The sequence below is a fragment of the Rhipicephalus microplus genome, chromosome X, assembly GCF_043290135.1.
Source record: "Rhipicephalus microplus isolate Deutch F79 chromosome X, USDA_Rmic, whole genome shotgun sequence".
Lineage (NCBI taxonomy): Eukaryota > Metazoa > Arthropoda > Arachnida > Ixodida > Ixodidae > Rhipicephalus > Rhipicephalus microplus.
Window position 1 is genome coordinate 269,834,438 of NC_134710.1, and position 26,740 is coordinate 269,861,177.

Sequence of the window (26,740 nt, forward strand, 5' to 3'; positions counted from 1 at the left end):
CGCATGAAATTGTTGTGTGAATGCTGCACACCGGCTACGCCGTGCCTAGCTGTAGCAGACGACCCTCTTTTGCTTGGTGCAAAGTTCGACTGCAGAGACGCGGGGGTGGGAACTGTAGCTGGCCACCTGCTCCCCGTAAGCGAAGTGACGTGTTCGGAAACTGAAAAAAGTATCTGTAAATGTTGAGACAGAGAGACAGACAGAGCCCCGCCGTGGTGGTCTAGTGGCTAAGGTACTCGGCTGCTGACCTGCAGGTTGCGGGATCAAATCCCGGCTGCGGCGGCTGCATTTTCGATGGAGGTGGAAATGTTGTAGGCCCGTGTACTCAGATTTGGGTGCACGTTAAAGAACCCCAGGTGGTCGAAATTTCCGGAGCCCTGCACTACGGCGTCTCTCATAATCATATGGTGGTTTTGGGACGTTAAACCCCACAAATCTAGACAGACAGATGGACGAACGGATGGACGGACGGATAGATAGATAGATAGATAGATAGATAGATAGATAGATAGATAGATAGATAGATAGATAGATAGATAGATAGATAGATAGATAGATAGATAGATAGATAAGGTCGATTAACCAACTGGTGGCCGATTCATTTATTCAATTCATTTCACCTGCATGAACTTACGCATTCACAATACAAAAATACGCAAAAGATCTCGGACACTGTTGCTTATTTAGGCTACGCCCTCCAACAACATAGTGTACGCACTGTCTTGTTTTTTCCTTTTGCTTGACATTCCAGTTGAATTCTTGGCAGTGTCTTGGAGACATGTGCTTGACTCGGAATATTGCCGTTATGCAACCACTGCCATCGAAATGCACTCGTGAAAGGCAGATTGCACAACCTCTTGTTTCAGTATCCCTCACGCTTTTTAAGGGGGCTCCAGAAATTGTTTACCTAGGTAAAATGGGCTTGTTCTTTGAAAAGTTGTGCGTTGACATTGCTTCAAAAGACGCGCAAGCTGTGCTTTGGTAGCCATCACGCTGGATTATTTCTCCGTGCAATCTGAAGGAATACACGCCCTGCGAGAATTATTCATTTCGTCAGGGTAATTCGTTTTTAGCCACTATTTAGCCTTTTTGCTTTTTCAGACCCATTGTCCGAATTCGATTCGTGCTTATGTAAGGCAGGCTTTGTGCATTCACCACCTAAAAAAGCGCAAACGCTGTCTTTACAAGAAACGATGACCTTTCCACGTTGCTCGTGGAAGTCTGTTTGGATCCAGGTTGCCCTTTCTGCTGATCAGCATAAGAATTCAACTGGCACACTATTACAAGCTTGATGAATGTGTGAGAATGCGTTTTGCGCAGATGGGCCATTCTACGCCAAACGTCTCAGGTGTTTTGGTGACCATCTCAAATGTATTTAAAGAAGTTGGGCTAATTTACTGCATTGGAAACAGTGAACTGCAGAAATATTTCGAAGAGAAAACATTTTTGGTCACGTGGCTGCCTTCTGAATTTCCTAGAATTTCATTTGGGTGTTGTTGGTTGAAAAAATTATTTTAAAAATAGCCTTCTTTTTTCTATGCCAAATTTTGTCCACATGTCAAGTAAAGGTGCTTGTGTAACGTGTTTGATGTGTAACGTGTTATATTAGTTCAATTTTACTGGCACATACGTCTCTGAGAATTCAGTCAAAATGTGTCAAGTTTGCATTTGTTCTATTCCAATACTGAACTTTGTATGGGTATCCGAGTAATGAATACTTACTCCGCAGAATGTATATTTTTGGAAAAAATTATTTTACGCCTTTCAAGCTGCTAAACTTTCAAAAAAATCACAAATTTCACAAAATAGTTATTTTTGTTCATATTGAGACGCGATTTGCACCATGTGGTGGTCCGATTGAAAATTACCTTCATACATAATCAAAAGCAAATAAGCAGTTTTTTTACATGAAAACCCTTATCATTATAATTTTTCTTTTAAGGTAGGAAACTCTTTAGTACGTTCCCGTTAGCGACTATCTTTCCATTTGGTCATACGACAGCTGCCGCCTTAAAATTCCTCTTTGTCGTCAATGGGTAAAGTTCAAAAATTGTTTTCTTCTTTAAAACAAAGAAATGTGATGATAAACCTTGCCATACGAAAAGAATTGTTTATTTGCTTGCAATTTAGGTATAAATGTTATTTTTAATTGAACCACCACACGGTGCGAATTGCGTGTCTATTTGGTTAAAAATGACAATTTTGTAAAATTTGTCAATTTTTTTTTCAAACGTCGTTTAGCAGCTTGAAAGTTTTAAAGGTGTTTTTTTTTAATATACTTGCTCTGTACTAAGTATTTACTTCTTAGATATTCATAAATTGTGCAGTATAATAGTAGACAAAATGCAAACATAACACGATTTGGCAAAATTCTTGGAGGCGTATGTGCCAGTAAAATAGAACTAATAGTGATGAGCTTTAAAAACATTACACAAGCACCTTTACTTAACTTGTAGACCGAGCAAGCATGCATGCATGCATGGTATATAAAGAAGGAGCGGTACTTTTAAAATAAATTTTTTCAGAAGAAACACCACCCATATGACATTCCGTGAAGTTCAGAAGGCAGCCACGTGAAAAAAAAATTTTCTCTCTGAAATATTGTACCATTTTACTGTTTTCAATGCAGTAAATTAGCTCATTTTTTTTTTCAACTACATTTCAGATGGTCGTTAAAGTGGTTGGGATGTTTGGCATGGAATGACTCATATATAAAATCTGACGTATTTCTCTACACGAAAAATACGTCCATCGATAAAAACCTATACCAAACGTACGAGGTACATATGGAAAGTGGGGCTTTTATTTAGGACAGCGTGAAAAACAATGCTTGGTAGTGATGCTTTATCAACCTCAACAGCTTTACGGGCGTTAACATCAGGAACGTTCTTGATTGAGTGGTGCTTCTGTGTTCACATCTTGAATCTCACGCCATGAAAAATGGACGTGCCTTTCATCTATTCTATACATAAGCTCTAAGCACTCTGGCTGGGTACTCAAGATTTAATACTTGGTCATTTCCCATCAAAATATATCGTCGTTTTGTACTCGCACAGCAGGAACAGTCGGATCATTTCTTCTATGTGTATTTGTTACAACTTGTGGTTTTTCTCGTCCTATATGCAGCATGTTTAGGAGTGATGAATGCTGTAGTGAAAGGCTTGACATTATTTTGACTATCGTGCACTACAAGTGTGTTTTTCTTTTCCATTATCACTGGAATTCAGGAGAATATCTGGGAAGCATTGCGACTCGCATATGCGTTCAGGACATCATATATTCACCGACCAGCAAGTCTGAAAGAACCTTGCTTATGTGGCCCTTACGCATTAGGTTGTTTGAGGTACTACTGTTTTTCATAGCGACAGATCTGAAGCCATGATGAAGGCCATATTTGATTTGGTTCAAAATATTTTTTTAAGAATAGAAAAAATGAACTGAGGAGGGTTTGACGGACTGTGAAAATACAACTTTTTGTTTTGAAACAGTGCGGGTTTATGAGCTTCACTTCAACGTCTTCTGAAGTTCAAAAAATATGGTAACATCATTCTATTACAAAAAAAACCTCATGATAATGTATCTCATAAGTCGGAGGTTCTAAAGTTGACTTAATGACTCGTTAATTAGGCGCAAGCGCGTGAGAGCGATAATGGAAGGCTCTTTGAAAGTGACCGCAAAAAAATAAGTAACTACGTTAGTCAACCCTCTTACTCCAAGCTGCAGCCCCTTGAAGTCTATGGCGTTCAGCTCATAAGTACTTGGCCGTGTGTTCAATTGCAATGGATCAAAAATTAAGAAACAGTAACATTCGTGTACTTTCTACTCGGTGAGCGTTAATGTATTCTATACGCTGCCAAATATATTTCGGGGCACTTCATTACACCACGCTTCGGACACTGCTGGCAGTTTGAGGATGTGAAATTTCTTAATGTAAATTTAGGTAATAATGTCGCCAGTGAACAAATACTGTTCTGTACGAGACGCAGTGAAAATTGTGCATCTCTATTGATATTTTTTTATTTTATTAGCGATTGTGTGGACAGTCTCGATGAATTTGGGCCGTCACCGTCAGGCCTTGTATCAAATGCAAAATGATAACATCTTCCACCAGATCGTACGTTCTAGCGCGGGTAATAGAGCTTGAGCGAAGACACTGAACACGGCTGAAACAAAGATCAAACGAACCAGTCCATCTCTGTCGTAAAGGGGTTGGATGCCATAAGATTTCATGAGATTAGACAGGCCGTCGAATGCTCAAGCAGTGAAGAAACACCCCGCGCGTATTTAACAAGCATGAGGAGACGCGAGGAGTCGGCATGCTCAAGCAGCAACTATGAACTATGATTTTACGGGCGTGGTCACCATCGGTGGCATTCCCACTATCTGTCTATATCTACTGACATCAACGGGCAGCTGATGTATTTCTCTACGTGCTAAGCACTTCACCGAAATAGACTGTGCAAAAAGTGTTTTGGAGTGGCCGTACCCTCTTTCACCAGTGTTTTACTGAGTTGCGTGAGATAGGATTCAAAAGAGCTGGCTGCCACCCTCGCTTCGTATTGCTATCGCGTTCCTTGCTTCCCCCTGGTGGTGACACTGCCACTTTTTATTTTAAAAAAATCTACAACTATAACGTTTTCAGTAAGCCTTCGTGGTTGAATATTCTGTTGCGCCTAGTGCATGATTCTTATTTCTCAATTACTTTAAGTTTGCCGCGTGCTCTCTTCAAGCCACTTGCATTCACAAACGACCTTTCTTACCGCAGGGATTCCTGAGGATATACAAGCTTTTCTTCCCCCAGGGAGATCCTTCTAAGTTTACTTCGCTGATTTTCCGGGTCTTCGACGAGAACAAGGTAAGGTACAGTCAGCAGGAAAAAAAAAAGCTGCCAAAGCTCCCAATAATAAAATAATGCAAACTAGAAATAACTAAATCAAAATTACACGAGCGGCCTCAATGACAAAAAAGATATTCGTCAACAGGACTACATGGCCCCTTGCTTATATTTTTTGTACACACCAGTATAAAGTTTTGAGGACATCCAGGCACACATACAAGGCTCCAGACGCATGCCTTGGCGTCCGGAACAAGCCAACGTGTGGAGATGCTTATTGCGTTTTCGTGTTTTGACTACGTTCTACGTTGACAGTTTCCTATCGATCTCATCTTGTGAAACACACATGTTAGACAGCTATATCACTGCTGGTGTTGCTGTTGACTAAACTAACGCTGCGCGGTGTTTATGGCTCCAACATCTACTGCGCAAGGTTTGCCTTGCGTATTATGTTACGTCAGCGCTTATGTCTTGAAGGCCGACTGAAGAGTCCAATTTCAAGACTCTAATCTTGCTGTTGAGTTGGTGGTGGTGGTGGCTGTGGTGATATTGAAATAGGCGGGGCTAGCTTGGCATGCAGCCGGCTATTGTCCTACCTGCGCCTCAAATGGTTGACAGTAATCTTGCTCTCTCTCTATTAATGGTTCGCCTTCCGTTCGAGGCTTGTACTGTTTTTGATTCAAAGCAGCTTTCGCTCGGAGCTGTGTCCGTCCCTCGGTGACTGTCCACTCTTTCACTGAGCATGCGCCAACTCCCACTCTCTCGTTGCGTGGGCGTGAGAATGTGAGAAGTGGCAGAGTGCTCCCTCCGCTTCGTTTCTACTCTCCCGTTTCGCTCTCTGTGACAGCTGTGGGCTCGTTGCTGCACGCGCTCACTACGCTGCACTCTCCTAGCAGACCTGGGTGTTCACTTTGTGGCACACACATGGTAATACAAAGAATTGAGAGGGAGGGGCGAGTAACATAAGCGGTGCACAACATATACATACCTCTACACACAAATTAAACATACACGGAAACATGCAAATATTAAAACTACAAGTGGAAACACAAGTAGACAACAGCGCAGTTTCGCATCTCCACATGGTTCCTTTTAGTGGGAGGTGGTGTTATTTTTATTGTAATGTTTAGGAAGAACAATTGGAAAAATTTTGCTTATTCTTGAGCGTCATTCTGAATCTTTGCGAACGGCACAAGTTATTTGACTTACTATTCTCGTAAATTCTAGTCTCTTCAAGAAGCTTATGTCACTATCAAAGAGGTCAAGGTTTGTCTAGGTGTCACAATGTGTCTCTAAAGATGCCGAAAGAAAGAAAGAAAGAAAGAAAGAAAGAAAGAAAGAAAGAAAGAAAGAAAGAAAGGAAAGCAAAGGCAGAGAGGTCAATTAGGTTGCACCCAGTTTGCTAGCCTACACGAAGGTAGGAAAAATGCGAGGAAAAAAATAAATAGGGAAAAAAGGAAAGAGATAATAAGTTATACATTAGCACGCACAGCAGCACCAAGCATTTTTAGATGACTTGGTGTGTAATCAAAAGAAGCAGTTAGAAGTATTTGTGCGGAGCATGTCAAAGAGATTTACAATAAGACCCCAGTGATAGTGCACATGTAGTTTAGTTTACAACGCACTTCAGAAATAACACATTAGAAAAAAATTTGGTCCCTTCCACCTTTCGTATATTCCGCAATAACTTTCCAAGTTATGTAGGTGCCTGCTGACCCAAAGGTCGAGATTTTCATCCGTGGGTTGTGGCCACATTTAAATGAAAGAGAAATCCTAGGCGCCCATGTGCTGTGCGACGTCAGTGAGCGTCAAAAAACACCAGATTATCAAAATTTCCGAAGCCTTCCGCTACAGCGTCTCTCATAATCATGTTGGGGTTTTCAGAAGTGAAACCCCGGAGATTATTGTATGTAGGCAGACAGAGAGGCTGAGCCAGTGCGCGTGTGTAGCGAAACATTAGGCTCTTAGAGCATAGCGGCCGCAATGCCCTTAAAAGTCATAGGCGTCAAGATATTTTTTTATCGCGCTGTTGGGACGGGCAGCGCTGATTTTGGCATCACTCGCCTGCTTAAAGTAAGCGAGCATCATTGAATTTATTGCTTTTGGTGACGCAAGAGTAACAGATCACTCGAGTGAGTTTCGCGTCGCTACCACATATCGCCATCTCGGTAGCACCGCTGCCCTTTTGGTTAAAAGGGTCATTCATATGTTAAGCGAAAGCTATACTAGAAGCACGTGGTAACTGTGTGTGAGAATCATGGTGGGGTCGAGAGCCTTCGTTAAGCGTGCTGACGGCATACGGCAGACAACCGTTCAGTCTGTGGTTTTGAAAGCCGCGCTGGCACAGCGCAGCTTGCGTTACGGGTGTCTTACGAAGGATTGCAGCGCTCCTCCGGTGCAACTGAGAAACAAAGACTGAACATCTGTTTACAGGACGCAATCACTATGCGTCACTAACGCTCTCACCCTCACGGCCAGCTACCACGGGCTCCTATATGGACTTTCAATTGCCAAGGACTGTACAGCCGCATCCCCGTATATGCAAAGCGTGCGGGCAGCCAGATAGATTGATGGATGCTATGAAGGTCCCCTTTATAACGGAACGGTGACATATGTGCCACCAAGCTCGCTAGAAAAAAAAGAAAACTCCTTTTTATGTTGGCCTAATGCCTGATCTAATTAGAAGAAATAGATCTTATTATAACAAAAAATTGTAAATTTATGTTGTATCTATTTTCCTCTTCAGGCAGAATGACCTCATTTTCCCGCTATTTCTGTCCTTTATGTCTACTTTTCTGCCCCGAATACTCTAACCGTCTCTTACTTGCTTCTATCGCAGACGTGTTCAGCTTTCCATGTTTGTCCCTAAAACCCAAAGCCTCATGTAGGCTTGTACCCGCACGTGTACCTGGGTAGATATCCCCGAAATGAATCAGAACATGTTCCACCGTTTTTTAGCTCCCCCACAGCGTATACATTGTTCCTCTTCTTTATTGAATCTTGCTTTATAACTACGTGTTCGAAGGCAACCCGATGTCGCTTCGAACAGTAAAGCGCTTCCCCTTGAATTATCATAATACGTCCCCCACCTTATTTTGTTCTTGTCCTTTCGGTAGTTACTTAATGCCGGCTTAGTTTTCATCGCTGTCGTCGCTTTTCTCTGAGGGGCTTTGCTCTGCGAGGCGACACCTTGCGATAGTTGCGTCTTCTGACGAGTGTGTCCTGGACCATGTGCGTTCTAATAGATAAGCTGATTTGTTTTGCACGAGTGACAACGCTGAAAGAAGTGCTAGCTTAACCGAAGATACTCACTCCCTCAAGGCAAGTGTTATCGGTAAAAATGCGTAATTTTTTGGAATCGAGAGGCCCACAGCGTGCTGATAAAAGGTCACCTCAACACCTACGTAAGAAATGTAAGTATCACGTAAACGATATTCAGTTTATGGCGTGACCATACGTATCGTTAACGCGTCTCTCCAGGGTTGAGCAACGCTTGAATATAGCTTGCTAAATCCTAGGAATACAAAAGGGAAGTCTATTAGACTGCTATGAAATGAATTCAAGATTGAAACCATAATTTATAATAATACGGCATGGAATCTGTTTCATAGGCTTGCATATGATATGCGTATTTATTCGGTATAAAATTATATAGTCAGCACTACAATCCCTATTGAAGTCGCACCGAGCTTACGCCTCTATAGCGTCTTTTTCAAATACAGTTAGAAGACCTGGTATGGCTCTGTAGTAGAACATCTGATGGCCACACAAAACGCTTGAGTTCGATTCCTGTCGAAATCCTAGACTTTTATCTTTGCATTCGTCTAGTATACGCTGCCCAAGTCAGTTTCCCTTAACGCTCTGACATTTAAGTTACTAATGTCTGTGTTCATCGGTCCGGATTTGCTATAAACTGTCAATAACCTGTGTAGCAAAACCACGTATCATGGCCCGTCGTATAGGGGCGAGCTAAACGAGTCTAGAGGCAAAGGTTTGATGACGTTCGCGACAACATTTTCACATTGTTAATGTCCTGCAACATAATGAACATCGCCATTTCACATTATGCTCCACGAAGACGGTCATATTTTTCAAATTGTCTCACCTTCGCATACCAATTTTGGCCTTCAAGTAAAAAAGGTGATAACGAGAGCACTCAGGTGTAGGGGGCTATAGATAGATAAGTAGATAGAAATGCTCAAAGTACCTGCATTTCCAAAGAAAGGCTTCGTGATTGAAATGCATGCGTCCGTGCGGTTCCTTCATCAGCCTCGACACCATTTGCGGGGTTGCGCAACGTCAGATAAAGTTTGCTTTAAATTTCTCGTACGTCTGTCCGGAACTTTCCATATACCTGAGACGCCATCGAGTCTCATACAACGTAACATTATGGAAACTTTTGGCGCTAAGGATAGCTGTCAGAGCCCGGTGCCGTACTCTAAAGGTACCTGTATATGTCGACATCAAATATCGGCTGTGCTATCTCGTGCGCATTGCGTTCTCTAATGCGCCTCGCAACATGCAACACAACAAACATCACCATTTCTCATTATGCTCCGCGAAGAACAATGAAATATCCCGGTTGAAAAAGGGCATCAGGTCCGGAATGCTTTCTCCCGGACAATTTTTCTTGTCTACACCACCACATCGAAACACACTGTACCGTGTTCGAGGCTCTAGAAAAGTGTAAGCAGCTCATGCTCACACAATAAACGTGAAGCCAGTGGCATACTCACGGCGTAGACAAACAGATGAGACGCCAGAAATGCAACGACTGAAACAAGCTGATAGCTTGAGAAGAATGCGAGTCATCAATGAACAGCTGCGATTATTTTTTCCAGGGTTTTAGAAAATGCTTATTGCACGCACAGTTCAAAAGTTTAAATAGTGTTGCTGGAATTTCGGAGAAATGGTGCTTCTGTGAACTTGGCTTATTCATTGAACAGCCACGTATATGTTCCGTTCTGGTAGGAACTTTTTATGGGTTGGTGCACATGGAGCCCGTAAGTAAGAGTGTAACGTGCAAATCAGGTTGTCACTTTTCTAGAAAGTGGAAGAAAGCGAACATTTCCGAAGCGCCTTTCATGGAAAGTAAATTGCACCAGAAAATGGACCTGCGCGCTAAATGAAGAACGTGTGCGGAATTTCGATCTATATCGCAGTCTCTTTGGTCGATTCGCTTGTATTGGTCTCACATTCGCTGTTCTGTATGGCCGACTTGTATTCTCGCACCAAGAAGACCTAACAAACTTGTCGACATTGCTTTGCCAAACGAGAAAACGCTTGGTGTATTGGAAGGGATGAACAAAAGAACGAAGTGCAAACAGCTGTCGAATGGAGCCATATTCTAAATAAAAAGAGATTGAATATTTTTAGATCCATTGCTTCCATCGTTTCGCCGGAAACGTGCAGCGATGCGCTGGGCTGAAAGAATCAAATCAGTGATACTGTGACATTCCTCTGCTTAAGACAAAAAAGGACTTAATTATGGCTTGCGCATTTTAGGCACGCCTACTAAGAAGGATACGTCTGTCGCGCTGTGTCATTGTTACACCTTATGAGCCAGAATGACGGTGTAATATCTTAAGAGGAAACAACTACCTTTACAAGCATTCATGGAGGTCCACAGAAATGAAGTATTTATTACAGCAATCATTTTATTCACGCTGGGTGTCCGGCAGATCACGTTCAATAATATCGTTTCGAAAGCTATGCACGGTTAATAACCTTCCTTGAATTACGCCTCGTATTTCGCGCCTCTTATTTATTTTTTTTTGCGTTAATGAACCTCAGGAATTCGTACTTTAGAAACAAGGGGGGAATATTTTATTAGGTATCTCTGCCTTTTATACACTCCAGCAAGCTATCGGAGCGTATGTTTGAAAGGAACTTCATCCTTATTACTTCTTCGGCGCTCACACTTCGCTGCGCTGAAAGTGGTACAAAATAAGAAAGAAATTGCTTGAAACGTGTAACAAAATTTCGTAACTCTGCTTGTATTTGAAACATTCTAGGAAAAATTGAAGGCATGTGACTTATGAAGTGTGATGTGCTAATAGGGAGACTATCCCAATAAAACAGCGTTGCAGGGCCCCTCACCAATATATAGCGCGAAATTCAAGCTGAAAGTCACTTGAGGTTGCAAACCTCTGTGTGTAGGGAACACTTCATTAGTATATTTATTCAAATGAATTACTTATTCTTTATGTTATATAACCTTTAACTGTTAATTAATATTCTTGCCTACCTGCCTCTGTAGCTTTGCAGGTAAGTCAGCACGCTTCTGAGCTTGAGGACGTAGGCTCGGCTCTTGGCCACAGCGGTAGCAGTTCGATTTGGGCGAAATACAACCCCGTCTATGTACTTCTATTTAAATTCGCAATAAAGATTCCAAGGGCATCAATGTTATTCGAGTCGCACGCACGAAAAAAATATGTTTATCGGACGTTGGAAGCAGTCTTCGTGTTTCTTTTAATTTGAGAACAACTATATGCTCATTCTCAGTCAATTTGCTTTATCGCCGTTGTTGTCGCCATCATATCCCGCATATGTATATGTAGGTATGTATACATAAACACCAAAAATAAAAATAATCCAGAAATAAATTTACCGAAGTGCACGTCTGTGGATTCGGACCTGCTGTCCTCTTCATTGGCTCGGCCATGAGGCCAAATTGTGGCTTTATTTAGGAACGAAGCTCTTGAAGATCAAGGTAAAACGTCGGGTGTTCGCAAGAAGCCCTCGCGTCGTTGCTTTTGCAGCCGCGCCTACTGACAGAGATTGTCCGCGCAATCGCCGCGCTTGGTTTGCCTGCCGCGCGAGCTGAGTACGAGAGACGAAAGGCCCGCGCATTTACCGTAGGTGCGACAGCCAGCTTTGCAAGTTATTCTGGCACTGGAGTTTGGACATTCTTGTATTGTTTCTGATAGGCTGTGGTTCGACTTCGTCGATTCAAAAAAAAAAAAAAAAGAACCTCGCATCAGCCAAGAAGGCCACGTTAAGCCCAAGAGATCAACAAGCTAAACTGCTTTTTTAAGCTCTACACAGCTAGGGTAAACGTCTCTCTTCTCACTGACAAGCAGCGCTCATGATCGGCTGGTAATTTGACAATGTACTAAACGAACTGTAAATGTGGCACAATAGTGAAAAACAACTAAAAAGTTTCGTCAAACCTCGATCCAATGAAAGAGTTATTCCACCCCTCTGTGGTTCAGGGTTTTTTATTATTATCTATAGGTTATGATCTATAGGTTATGAGTCAAGCTTGACGCTTGGTATGTCACAAGAGAGAAAGAAAAAAAAACATCAACTTCACAGCGGCAGACCTGAGTGATGATGTGTGGCCGCTTATCCTGCTTTGGTCCGCTCGCCATCACTGTTCCCTGCCTGCCAGTAGAAAGAGAAATTTCGGTGGTGACGCGAAGGTACACGACAAGCTTCATCCTTATAGCCTTCCGTTATTCAATGCAACAACGCCGTAAATTCGCCAGAGAACAATGGCAACCATAATACATGTGTGTTTTTGTACAACCCGTATGTGACGAACGTCAAACCTTATATACGTGGTCTATTGTTCCACCATCTGCAATATGGCGTCGCTGTGCCTGTTTCATATTCCCCAATACTGAATGAAGCCTTGGCAGCCCTTCACTGAGCCGCTCATACCACGAGCGTGTTGCCTGCTCTTTACTAATCATCTCCTATCAAACTTGCTGTTTAAACGTAAGCTGCCTAGCGCCAGGCTCAACGTTTTTAACACCTGCAGCTTCGTCAGGCAATTCATACCTATGGATCTACTTCATTAGCCCGCAAAAAGCATACACTCTTCAGGGTTTTCAAGAAATTTTTATAGCGATAGCAATCATATAGAAAATCTAGGCTGGCTTTTGTTTTTCGAAATTTCATTACAATTTCAAAGTTTACGGAGCCCTCCGCTACGGAGTCTCTCATATTCATATGGTGGTTTTGGGACGTTAAACCACACATATCTATCTACCTCTATCATTACAATTTCATAATATAATGAGAAATTCGGCACAACAGCAGTCGTATTGGCGTTACAAAAATAAAAGAAAAGGTGTCAGTATTCGTTGCAGTAATTGGGAATGCAAGGTCATTTCTCTCTCATTCAAAAACTACACCACCATTTCTGCGTTATCGCAATCTGAAACTCCCCAGGATGCTAAGTCAAAATTTCAACGCAGACACATTTAATTCTGTCCATAATTTAGGTAACGTCATCCTAATATATAAGAATAGGGACGACAAGGACTTGAACAATCACCGGCTGATCAGCTAGCCATTTACAAAGAAAATTGCAAACAGTATTAAGATAACATTAGAATTCAACCAACCAAAGAAACAAGCAGCATTCCAAACAAGCTACCCAACAATTTACCACTCTCTTACTATTATTCAGGTGATAGGCAAATGCTCCAAACACACCCAACCGCAATATAGCCTTCACAGATTACGAGAAGGCATTTGATTCAGTAGAGATATCAGCAATCATGTAGACGCTGCGGAATCAGGGTGTCGGCAAAACAATTGTAAACAACCTGTAAGAAATTTATAGATGACCAGCTGCCACCACAGTGCTCCATAAAGAAAGCGACTTAATAACAATATAGAAGGGTGTAAGGCAAGGTTTATGGTTTCTCCAACGTTATTTACCGCGTGTTTACAGGAGGTTTTCAGGGGCCTAGAATGGGAATAGTTAGAGATACGAGTTACGAGAGAGTACCTTAGTAACCTGCGCTTCGCCGATGACATTGCATTGCTGAGTAACTGAGGGGACGATCTGAAATTCATGATTGATAAATTAGACAAGGAAAGCAGAAAGGTAGGTTCTAAAATTATTCTGCAGGTACGAAAGTAATGTACTACAACAACGGAAGAAAACAGCGCTTCGAGATAGGTAGCAGTGCACTCTAAGTTGTAGAAGAGTACGTCTACTTAAGACAGGAGCCGAACCACGAGATTGAAGTAACTAGAAGAATAAGAATGGGGTGTAGCCCATTTGGCAAGCACTCTCAAATCATGACTGGTGAATCACCACTATCTCTCAAGAGGAAGGTATATAACAGCGGCATCTTGCCGGTACTTAGCTACGGAGCAGAAACCCGGAGACTTACGAAGAGAGTTCAGCCTAAACTGAGGATGACGCATCGAGCGATGAAAAGGAAAATGATAGACGTAACTTTAAGAGACAAGAAGAGAGCAGAGGTAATCAGGGAACAAACCGGTGTTAAAGATACCATAGTTGAAATCAAGAACAACAAGAAGTGAACATGGGCCGGGCATGTAGCGCATAGGCAGGATAACCACTGGTCACTAAGAGTAACAAACTGGATTCTCAGAGAAGGCAAGTGGGTGAGGAGGAGACTGAAAGCTAGGTGGGCAGATGAGATTGGGAAGTTTGCGGATATAAAGTGGCAGCAGCAAGCACAGGACCGAGTTGTCTGGAAGAACATGAAAGAGGCCTTTGTCCTGCAATGTGCGTAGTCATTATGATGATGCTGATAATGATGGTTCGCGCAAGGTTCAGGTACAGGATAGTTGGTGTTCTGTGCCTATTGTGATCCGCTGTGGAGCTTTAGTGATTTCTGACCCAAAACCTAGAAGAAAGGACACGACACACCACCGCGGTTACGGCAGTAACTGTAGTCACGGTGTAACGACTGCAGTGCTCAGCTGCTGACCCAAAGGGGACGGGTTCGATCCCGGTCGCGGCCGTCGCATTTCAACAGAGTTGAAATCACTCGTGTTCTGTGCAATGATAATAGACGTTAAAGAACAAGGGATGGCTAAATTTTCGGAGTCCTCCACGGCGTCCCTCGTAATCATATATCGTTTTGGCACGTAAAACCTCAACAAGTATTAATAAAGTATGTGACACAGGCGCTGATTCACAATTAAACTAACGCGTAAAACTAGTGATGAACTGTAGTAATTTCGCAAGCGTGGCTGGTTGAAATATATTTATGATGGCATCGCAAACAACACGAGAGACAAAAGGAAGTATGCGGCTGGGTGCTGCGTCCAAAACTTTCTACTAGCGTTTCTCATAACCATATTGAGGTTTTTGGACGAGAGGTTTTTGGTCTGAAAACTCCAGCATACATTATCTTCATTTTTATCATCTCGAATGTGACTGTACTAGATGGTAAGACGACAGAATGATGGATTAACAGATGGATTGTAGAAGCGGCGGTTATCACTGAAGGGGATATGGTCAGTAAACAATGATGCGCTGTTGTCCACCTCGAGGAGGCTGGTCGTCCTTTGGTTGCTTTTTGAGGGCGACCTCCTTTTGCCTTCATGTTTTGGAAGGGGACACTTTTTGTCATATCGGCTTTCTCATATATGCTCCTTTTTCGCAATAGAGTTTCTATTGCAAGTCAATGCCCGTTTTCGTCAATCTTCCTGTGTGTCTGTTGCCTTCACATGCGCTGCAGTCACACTTGAAATCGACTTACTAAGCAACGAAGCCCCCCCCCCCTTACCTCATCTTACCATTTATATTCTTGAAGAAGGCCAGGTAATTTAAGAATTACGTCTGTTGTGTTGAGTATAATGCGAGCCGGACAACACTTAACCTCTTTATACGTTGTAAAAAGCATCTGGCACAAAAGTAGAATTTTTAAAAACTTAGAAAAACTCTCTCTTAAAGCTTTTTTTTTTATTACAGAAGTAGTACTTTGAGGCTTTTGATTGCATGTTGTGCAACACACCGAGTAATTTTTCCTTTGCCTGCCCAGATCTAAGAAAGTGCACAAATGTTCTTATATAGAGTAGCAGTTTCTCCATGTAAGTAACATCGATATGGGCAGTGGTGGCCCATATAGGCTGATGTCTGCTGGGTATTTTAGAGTAATATTGTGGTCTGAATAGCTTTATCAAATCAAAACAAATCAAATCAAATTTTATTTCAACATTTGCAGCATTCTCTGACACCGTCTAATCGCACAATGCTGACCAGATTCAGCTTTCACTAACTGCTGTTACCCAGATAGCTGCCAGTGCTGAAGCATCTTCCTTTGTGTCTGGTATAGTTGGCTGTCAAAAAACATATGGGAGGAAGTTTTGCGCTCTTGGAAGCCTTCAGATTTTGGGCTGTCCACACGGCCGATTAGGTGCGCGTAGTTTCGATGTGATTCTGGTGTGGCACACTAGCACGTGTTCTGTTACTTTTAGCCGAAAGGCGAAAAGTCAAATTGGGGTCTGTTTCCCGCATAGGCTTCTTTCAATGGCTTATTTGAAACCGGTAAGTTGCTGCACCCTTGAGCATGAGTGATCTAAACTGTATAAACATAATTTCTTGAATTCGGTATTGCGACGTTCACGTGCACGTTGCATACTGCCGCTCTTGCTTCACTACCAGCTAGCTCACTGCCAATCAAGCCACAGGGTTCAGAATCCCATTGAAACATAATCATGTGGCCTCTTCTTTGTGTAACATTCAATCCTTGGGCAATTCCTGAAGCCAACACATAATATTGGCCTCTTATGAAGCAAGAATTAATTGCTTGAAGTGATGATTTTTCATCACACAGTATCGTCCAATGATCTGGCGATAAGCAGTTCCCAAATCGTATCGCTGCCCGTATAGCAACAAGTTACGTGGCTGCCGAAAATCATTTGTAGTTTAATTTTACTGCCGGCAAATACCAAGTTGCAAGATCGCAAAGGCCGCAGCTGAGGCGGAAGAAGTTACAGAATAATCGGTGTATATATAAGCGCAAAGTCACTGTATTGGTCAGCTAAATGTGCGAATGTAAGCTACTTGAACGCAGCACATGGAACATGCAAACTCTTTGAAATACCGCCTATTAAATGGCACTAGAATGTTTTAAACAACGCCCATGAAGGTACTCCGGAGAATACGGCAGCTGCAAAGTCTGAAGGAATCACATGTCTATGCGTATCGAGGCATCGTGTATAGCTGCAGCCTCGTCGGTCCGTCTGTACCGAAGACAGTGGATGACATGCACGTCAGGTGATCAGTCTAAGGTGAAATTGAAGGGGCTCACTAGACTTGTAAACCTGAATAGCGTAGACAATGGACTCCTCCATAGTGGTTTAAGAACACCGTGGCAGGCTGAGGCATGTTCCCAGTGCTCGTGCTTGCAGGCTCTCCAAAGTACAGAGGCACGTTGCACGCATACTTTAAAGCACAGGTGAACTGTACCGTTCATAGTCCCCAAACAATGCCTTGTACAACTATAGAAGACTTTTCTCATAGGGGCCCCATCTTAGTCCTGCTATAACAGAAATGAAATTTACAAAACTAACTAGTTTGTTTAATAGCACAGTCACTTATAATAAAACAATAATAATTGTTGTGGTTTAGCGTCCCGAAACCACCATACAATTATGAAAGACGCTGAAGTGGAGGCCTCCGGAAATTTCGATTCCTGGGTTTACTAAACGTGCACCTAAATCTAAGTACACGGAACTTAAGCATTTTAGCCTCCATCGAAAATGCGGCTGCCGCGGCCGGGATCCCAGGACCTGCGGGTCAGCAGCTGAGTGCCTTAGCCACAAAACCACCATCGCGGGTCATAGCCCACTCACATGCTTCGACCAAGAAAGGTTGTGGTCCATGACGACCCCTAAATATTGGTAGAGCATGACAGCGAAATCGCTGCTCTGTCAGCGAAGATTAAATACCGCGTGAATCATTGCTTTCTTCGTAAACGCCAATGCTGCACATTTCGCTATTGAAAGTTGTAGACCATTTGGGTGGACGTTAAAGAACCCCAGGTGCTCGAAATTTCCGGAGCCCTCCCCTACAGCGTCTCTCATAATCATATGGTGGTTTTGGGACGTTAGACCCCACAAATCAATCAATCAAGTTGAAGACCACCACGACGCAAGTTTTTTGATAATGACGTGCCTCGTTGTAGTCTTGCCCGCAGTTGTAGTCCCATATGCATACACCGTCCGCGTACGCACTGATTTGATTCTGGCAACGACAGGGAGCTCATTTTGTAGGCAATTGAGTGTTGTGTTGAAAAGTATAGCACAGAGGGTCACACCTTGCAGAAATCCAAGATTTACGTGGTGCCGCCCCGGGTCGCAGTCAGATGATGGCATAAAAGAGGGGCGAACGCTAACTCACTATCCGTGCCCGGAGCCGGCCTCCAACGCCGATGTCTTCAAGCGCATCAAGAAGGGCCTCATGAAGGACGCTATCTAGGTGCCTTTTATTTACAAGGACGGAACAGAGGGCTGCGCGCAAGCACACATGCAGGTACTCAAGCATAAAACACGAACTCTCATAGCCCTCTTTCATGTGCGGCTCCACGTCTACGATTAAGACGAGATAACCCCAAGCAATAGCTCTAAAAAATTTTAAACAAGTAAACACCGAAGCACTCCATGTTAATCAGATTGTAGAGCGTGTGTTTCTTTATTTCACACTGTCTTTGTGGCTAGGCATTTCCAAACCGGTTGTTCGACGCTTGCTACAAATGCGCTGTATTCCGTACGATTAAGTTGGTGAGAACGTCAAGTTCGGAAGAAAAAACAAACATACACTGGTACTCTTCGCACAAGTCTTTTATCGTCGGGTCGTTGGGCTGCTTATCTTGCAATGCTCGCGCCGCTTGTATTAGCTACAGTGCTGGCAGGGTTTCAGACTAACAATTTTTCTTGTATTGTGTTCGCCGTTTTATGTCATCGATCTTAAATTTTTCGTCGTGCCGTCGTAAATGTGGGAGAGAATATTCGCTTAATAACTGGCTACTATACAGATTCATGTTCTGGTTGCTGCTCTATCTCCTACCTCGTGTGCGTTGCCAGTGCTTCTTTTCGTCCTTAATTTAAAGATAAAACAAATTAGAGTAATGCACTGCAGGCAGGGTCAGAGGTTCTGAGGAAGGGTTTTCAGAAGAGTATCTCTCGCTTTCGTTGCTATTCGCGGAAAATTTTTTATATAACTAAGAACCTTTTGAAAAGCAAGACGAAAAATTTTCGGGGACCTTGAGTACAGCGAAAATACATGGTGTTCACAATCGAACCATGTCCAGTATACTGGACACCAGGATAAACGCTCTGCTATCTTTCTCGAAAAAGTGTTGCTTTTGATCCTGTCAGAAGATTAATCACCGAAAAAAAACACAAAAACGGGTTGTCTGCGTCCGAGAAAAAGAAAAACAATCTCATGGTTAACAGTTGCACATAAAGTCATTAGGGTAAAGAAACCTAGGACGCAGCGCGCTTAGCGTCCACACGCTAGCTTCCTCTGACGCCTCGTTCTCCATGCTCGTAGTAGCATTCCCAGGATACTCCCATTTCATTTCCAATGGTATAGGCTTCAAGTTTGTCACCCGACACTTACTCCTAGTTTTCTTTTTTTTTTCTGCATGTTTGGCATAATACGATCTGATTCCATCCTGCATGGCGTCCACTGTACCAGACATAAAGTTATTCTCACATTGCCAGCAAACCCCTGATTATAAAAGCTACCTTTTTCCGTCATTGTTTTAAAAAGACATCAGTCAGCTCGCGCTATTTAAATTATTTTAATTGCGCGATGAGTGTTCCTAAATTAATTTTGTTTACTTAATCGCACCGTGCGCACGCTTTTTCTCGTCTATTACGCCCATATTATAAGGCACCCCCATAACCAACTGGGGCTCAAGAAAAAAAAACGTTGAAAACTATAATGCTTGCCTCTTACTGAAGCTACAAAAATGCTTTCTGCTTCAATTGTGTGTCTGGTTGCGTTTCTGCACCAGCTTTCTTGGTATATCCACTGGGACGGAAATGGATATATATATATATATATATATATATATATATATATATATATATATATATATATATATATATATATATATATATATATATATCGCAATTTATATATGAGAAGCCGATGACAAGAATGCGTGGACTGAGAGGAAATTTCCATGCCACAAACGCACATCAACGAATTTCGTTTCTTTGTCTTTCGTTCTTTTGTTCTGTATTTTCACACTGTTGTTCGAGATTTCTCGGGCCTACTTGTACGAAGAGGGACGGGTAATTTTGTGAGCTTGAACGGCCAACTGAAACAAAGCAAGATGAAGAAAAAAAATGTCTTGATAAAGAGAACGGCGATGTGATTCAGAGCCTTCTATTATTATCTGATTTCTTGATTTTTTCATTGAGATTAACACGCCCGCTGTTCTGAGCTTGTGAGAGTTCCGCCACCCTTTTGTAATGAAGAAATAAAAAGGATGTTATTTCACCAAAGGGGTTTCAGACAGCCGTCACTGCACTCATCTGCTTTCAGATATGGATCCTACGAATTACAAAAAAATAATAATATTCGCAAATGATTGGCATAAAAAATATCAATACATCGCTACTATTTCTCGCAGAATGCAGGAAACTGATTATGGAGGCACAGAAAAGGAGATTTCAAGCTTTTGAAAAAAAAGAGCACGTAGAACAGAAAGTGTGAGCGTGCCTGCTATCTTTAAACTAATGTTTCGCAGGCAGATGTTGTTTTTTTTGGTACCATTCTACGCGGGGAACATATGTGTGGATTTTGCTTAAGCTAACGCACGCCCCTGAGACAAAGAAATATCTGTCTTTTGATTATTTTTTAAATTCAACTTTCATGGAGGCAGAAACGCTGTTGGCTTGTGTGCTCAGATTTGGGCGCACGTTAAAGAAATCCAAATGGTGTAAATTTCCGGAGAACTACACTACGGTGTCTCTCATAGTTATAAGGTGATTTTGAGACGCTAAACTCCCCATATCAATCATCAGTTAACGTTTATCTTCCAATGTGACTGAATGTCGTGTTTATTTTTTTTTTACAGATGTGCTTGCAAGAACAACCCCTTGCGGAACGTTTATGTGGTCAAACTGTCTGCTTAACTTTTCACCCCGTATGCAAAGTCATTCGCTCGACGTTTCTTACCCTTAATTTTATTAATATAGAGCCACAGTTCTCAGATACTCTATCTTATCTTCAATGAACATGCGTCGTTAAGTGCAACCGTATGAATCATCGCTAATTTTATAAACTTGTACACGGGACATTGAAAATGTTGGCACGTCAAACGAAACGTGATTAACAGTTTTATTTTTTGTTGAGCTTCTATTCAACGCTCATCTCATCCTAAACGGGGGTTAAATTACTTTAAAAAAAGGACGCAGGAGTGGGTAATCACAGTGTGATCGCTTCTGGATTCGAAAGCCAGTGTCAGAGTTCTAAAAAATGATTGTATAAACATCATTTTGGGGGGCTTCTTGAAATTCTCAGTGAACGCGGTGACGTCACCTTTAGTGTGCAGCATCATATGCAGCAGCAGCACTTTTTAAGTGTGGACTTTGCGATGATCTCCGTCAACGCACGCGACCAGAGCTTGTCATGGAGGCCACGGTTGAGGATACGAAAACCGCTCTTTTGCGTCGCGCTCATCTGTTTGTCGTTATGGCAGATGTTGTCTTCCCAGCTTCAGCAATTTGAGCGTCTCTATACTTACTTGAGCTTTCGTTACATCAACAGTGCTATCGCAGTTCGGATCAATAAGTGGAGGAAAACTTCTGTTTCTATATGAGTGCAGCACGAATCTGCCAATCGGCCCCTGAGAACTACGAAGTTTTACCATACTCTAAAACCACTCCAACTTACTTCTATGTCAAGAACTTCCCACGGTCCATGCTACTATATCTCATTAGTAATACGGAGCCATATGTGGGCTGTCTCTCATAGTCTCTCAAGTTGTCTTTTCCTCGTCGGCAAATAATGCAAGGAAGGTCAGCCTAACTTAGCGTTTGCAAGAGTGGTTTGATTAACCTCACTTCCCCTAAATCGAACGCTATCGTGACCTATATCTTGAGTTGCTTACGCAAGACGGTGAAGGTCACGGCAAGATGAGGCGAGTCTTGCGACGGCGCGCCAAGTGTAAACATGAAATTAATCTCATAATTCCCGAGCCCCCATATAACATATGGACTAGGCACCATAGTGCAAACATTGCTGGCGAAGTTCCCAGAACTTATCAGTCGTTCGTAGCCAGCATATTTAAAAACGTCTGTGACTCCATGGGAACAATTTGATTCTCTAGGCACATGCTATTACTTTGAAAATGCTTGCCTAAGAAGAAATTTGGAGCTTAGCTTTGGGTTTTACGTATTGATATTTGCCTTTTTTGATGAATCGGGCACTTTATGTTGTAGTCACAGTTTACTGTATATGAGAGGCTGCAAAACTTCGTCAGTATAACACCTAGAATATAAAAGTCTTTTATAGAAACGTCTTAACAGAACATGCAAACCTCCACACTGAATTTTTATTGTAAACGCTCGTTACAAACGAACACTGAATGCAGCAGGCGCCGCTTGAACCTCAGTATTATAAGCCTATGAGTATAGTTTTCTGAACAATTACTTCGAGCCCTCCAAGGTTGCTCAAGGCAGAAATAATTTTTTTTCACTCTTGTACGGCAAGTTTTGCTGAAATTTTGTATTATGAGATGCAGCGAACCTTACTTGAACAAGCTGCGCATGATTTTATATCAAAGTGTATTATAGAGTCAACTCGCACATAGCGCAAAAAAAGAACACAGTAGGAGGTAGCTAGTATTGGTTTATAACGAGTGGTACTGCGTGCAGTATAAACGAGCTCCTCCTGATCAGTGCTTCATCTACAGCAAAGTACGCTTTATAAAAAAGCACACGAAAGCTCGTCGCAGTTGTAAATACAGCTTGGCGTAGTACGATACGAAGAAGGGGTGTGATGCAACAGCGTTCCTGGCTATCTTTACCAGTGATACGACAACAAATTGAGCATTTATATTATCTACCAGTTATAGAATATGTTCGCTCTTCAAAAAGTTCCTCGAAGCAGTAAATTACGATACCAATTTCTTCCTTTCAGCAATAGTCTACGCATTCCCGCTTGAAGCAATGCTAAATCGTAGTTATACAAAGAATATAGGTAGTCAACGCACTCAGTTTTGTTTGTGGAAGAAAATGGAGCCTCCCTCATTTCATGCAAGGAATCATACGTGAAATCACAAACACCTCTGCAGATGAAGTCTAGTGCGGATGCCTCACAAAACAGGGTTGCCGGGAGAGTTCGGCAAGCCAAAAAAGAACAACCCTCCCAAGAAGCTTTCCTGCCTCACACCTGTTGGTCACTCGAAACAAAAGTGAAAAGACCCGGCATGCGTGCCGTTGTGTTCCATTTCTGACGTTCTCGTGCACGTTATACCACAGCTTTGATGCTTTAGGACGGTCAAGTGAACCGAATTGTTCTCTGCAGTGCGGAATGCATCATAGAATATAAATAAATACCAGTCCATTGCTTCTATAATCGAATTCCAATAATATAGTGCTATAAACAAACATTTCAGGTGAGCTTGTATTGTCCGTCATTATGGTGGCCGTTTTCAGTGCGACTTGATCTTTTGAAGGTGTGGTCTATTGTTTGCTTTTCTTTATCTTTTTACAGACCTCCAGCTTCGGCTTAGTGTCCATCTTGCCATTTATTGATTTCCACACTGTTGTTATAAAAGGATCATTTTTTTATTCCACCCAGAGGCTCCACAACCAGTAGACTTTGTAGTTGCTTTCCATTCCCCACTTCTCGCATAAGCCGGAGAATACGGCGGCGTCATCTATCTTTACGAACATACAGTGGGGCCGATCAACCGGAAAACACAATCATGGTTTCTGAACTTAACGCCCTTCACCCAGTCACAACTTTAGGCTCCTACGCATGTTCAGCAAATGCCGCATCACACTGCAGCAGTGCCCTCTTTGATACATTTACTTCTCTGATGTGTCTGGTGTAGCTTGAAGCATTATTGTTTGGCAACATTGTGGTGCCAGTCTATGCGATGCCAGATGTACCCTCTTTTTTAACCCAAAACGCCTGCTCAAGAATTTTTTTCACGCGCAAGGTGCTTATTTCACTCGAAGTGTGTCTGCCTGTGCTCACACAAGCCGGCAAACGCTTCCTCTGAACAACGTTCTTGTACTCAAGATTTGACAAACGATATATTGCCTATGCAATAAGGGTCTGTCGACGCACATAAAAAGGAAGTAATGATTTTCGTGGCGTTGAAGGAAACGACGACACTGAACCAAGCCTGTCCTAAACGAACGCGCAATATTTTTACACCTCTCGGGATCACACTCACCTTGTGCAACTTCTATTTAACGTTACTACAAATGTAGAAAAGTTTACCAAAGCGTCTGTGACGTGCAATCAGAAAAATGACACAGCTGATTGTTGACACGTGACTCAAATTAAGTGAGTTCGTCTTTGCCTGTCTGAACTTCATCTTACATGGCTGCTGTACAAACGTCTGCGATAGACGGACAGTGATGAACAGGGCCCGCTCAACGCATATGAACTGCTCAATTGTCTTTGCTGTAGTGACAACTGAGCCGAAAAAGACCGGCTCACGCCTTCTTGGGACAAGATCTGCTTGAGATGCTTCCGACAAATGTAATACTTTCTTTGCCAACTATCAAGTAGGTAAAATCAATTCAAGTTCTTCCAAGATATTTATGGCATTGTTTTGCATTCGTTGACTTTGATGCGTTCATTTTAGGTATATGTATGTCTTCTTTTACATATATTACAAAATAGCATATCAGAGGCGCACATCGTGCTATACTGCTTCGCGCTTACCACGGAGCTATCATCTGGTATAATGTTCAGTAGTGCTGCTCGACATGTTGCTAGTCCAACGTAGGAGGATGTACAAATCCGTTAGCAACATTACCATCGTGTAATTACGCGGGACATCGTCTCTTTCACCGTACTTGCACTAAGTGCCTAAATAGAGGCTAGAAAAATAAATATACAACAGAATCACTAGCTCATTCTGTACAACCTAAGCTTCTACATTATTTTCACATGAAAATCATAAATAGAACAGCCGGCCGGCAGCAAGAGGGCTGTCTCTGTCTCTTTTTTCTACAATCCGATCCTTCTCCTTTCCTCTATCGCTACGCTTTCTTCATTGCGAAAAAGTAAGCAGGTGCTGTGCCCCTCCAGGTGGCAGTTGCCAGTTTGCTCTTAACCCCTTTTCCCTGTGGCCTTGTCTATCCGTGTATGCGAATCAAACAATATTATTGAAGAATAGTGTATGAAGTAGGTTTTGAAATCACTAGAAAGAACGAAGTCATATTATGCATTTTTACCTGCAGTTCTTAGTTTGACCATTTTTGTCACTTTTATTTCTGCAGTACCTGGGAGACTTTGCGGAGTATGCTCTGCGACTGTCCTCGCTACGTTGCGCATAGATGATCACTCGCAATCTCCTCTCACTTGCTTTGACAACAAGCTGATGCCACTTGCAATTTTCCTCTATGTCTTCCCTGAAAGGCATCAAGAATTAAAGCAACAAAGACATTGTTAGCATTTCTAAAGACAACTGACTGGCTTGAGTGCCCGTGTACTCATAATTGGTCCATACACCTCGTGAGACTACAGCTTTACTCTGCGACGTTGTATGTGTGCGTGTGCGCTCCCCCTTTCTTCTTTCAATCTCACGCATCTTTCCCACGTGCAGGGCAGTGTACTGGCTATGCTAAACTTGTGCCATACCTACATTTCCACTCTATCCGGTTTTCTTTTTTTTCTTGATGGTAAGTGACAAGTTTTAAGCACTGAACGTGCAAAAACCCACGCGCTTGACTAGACATGCACGCAGAAGGCTAAAGGAGCTGTTGCACGTATCTGAGGCGACTGGGCTCCGCAACCACACCAAACTGCAACGAACGCAATGTAATTTCTTGCAAAATCTTTCAACCCTCCCACCTTTCCCCCCTTTCTTTGTTTTAATCCTTTCTGTTAGGTTATAATTCAAGTTCAACCTAAATTTCTCATTTCATTTATCACTAATGTTTCTTTTGAATTTCAGTTTGATGCCAGCCTGTTGAATTTTTCCTGTTCTGTGCCTGTTCCTCTGTGCTGTGAAGCTACTTTATGTATCTTACAAACTTGCCTATATCTTCTAAGCTTGCCGTTTCCTCTCTTTTTCTTCTTTATTCCGCACTATACCACTGCATATAACGCGACCTACTCACGTACAGTTGCTAAAGATTTGCATACTTCTATCTTATATGCAACAGCTTGTATAATTCGCATCGAGCTGTATTCATAATGAGTGAGAAGCAGGTTTGCTTCTGATTTTCCTATTTACTTGTGAAAATATGTTGCTATCTCTAAACAACATATTTTTCCGATAACAGCGGAGATAGTGATAATAGCAAGCAGGGAGGTCCTATGTTAATATTTCTTGGTGTCCAGTCGTAAAACAATAATATGATTACAGAATAAGCCGTTGTGGGGGGCTCCGGAAATTTTGACCCCCTGGGGTTCTTTAGCTGGACCTAAATCTAAGCACATGGGTCTCAAGCTTTTTCACCTCCATAGAAAATGTGGTTGCAAGTTAGGTCATATGTTATCCGCATAACTTGGAAAATAATCATACAGAAGAAAACACTGTTTCAGCAGTACCAAAAGATAATTTCGCATTTTGTGTGGGACAGTATTGGCACCCCCATTCCACGCTCAAATACGTGCGTGCAAGTACTTTCACATGCACACACACACACACGCCCACGCACGCACACACTGCCCCCCCTCCCCCACGCACACATTGCTTATTGTTGTCTAATGCACTTTTCTTTGACTCATTCTTCCTGTCTGCCCTACCATCAATTATACATTCGGGTCCCTATGTAAAAGTTGAGTGTATGTCAAACCAAAACTTAAGTTTACCATACAAACTCTTGTCAAGTACAACGACAAACTTCCCTCGAACTTCACCATGGCGTCTAAACCATCGATGCACGTGTGGTGCCTTATTCGGCCCATAGTGAATCTTAGTATGCCAGGAATCCGGAAAATATATGAGATGTCGTCGCCTGTGCTGAAGCAGC

The 26,740-nt window shown here is 42.4% G+C and overlaps 1 protein-coding gene across 1 annotated transcript in view; it reads left to right on the top strand.

The window, feature by feature from the left end:
• The window catches only part of LOC119161519 (frequenin-2), a 340,020-nt gene that overhangs the window by 261,506 nt on the left and 51,774 nt on the right, over window positions 1-26,740 (top strand). Inside the window, exon 4 of the mRNA XM_037414042.2 lies at window positions 4,766-4,855. Coding sequence (XP_037269939.1) covers window positions 4,766-4,855 — 90 coding nt within the window. The remainder of the gene's footprint in view (window positions 1-4,765; window positions 4,856-26,740) is intronic.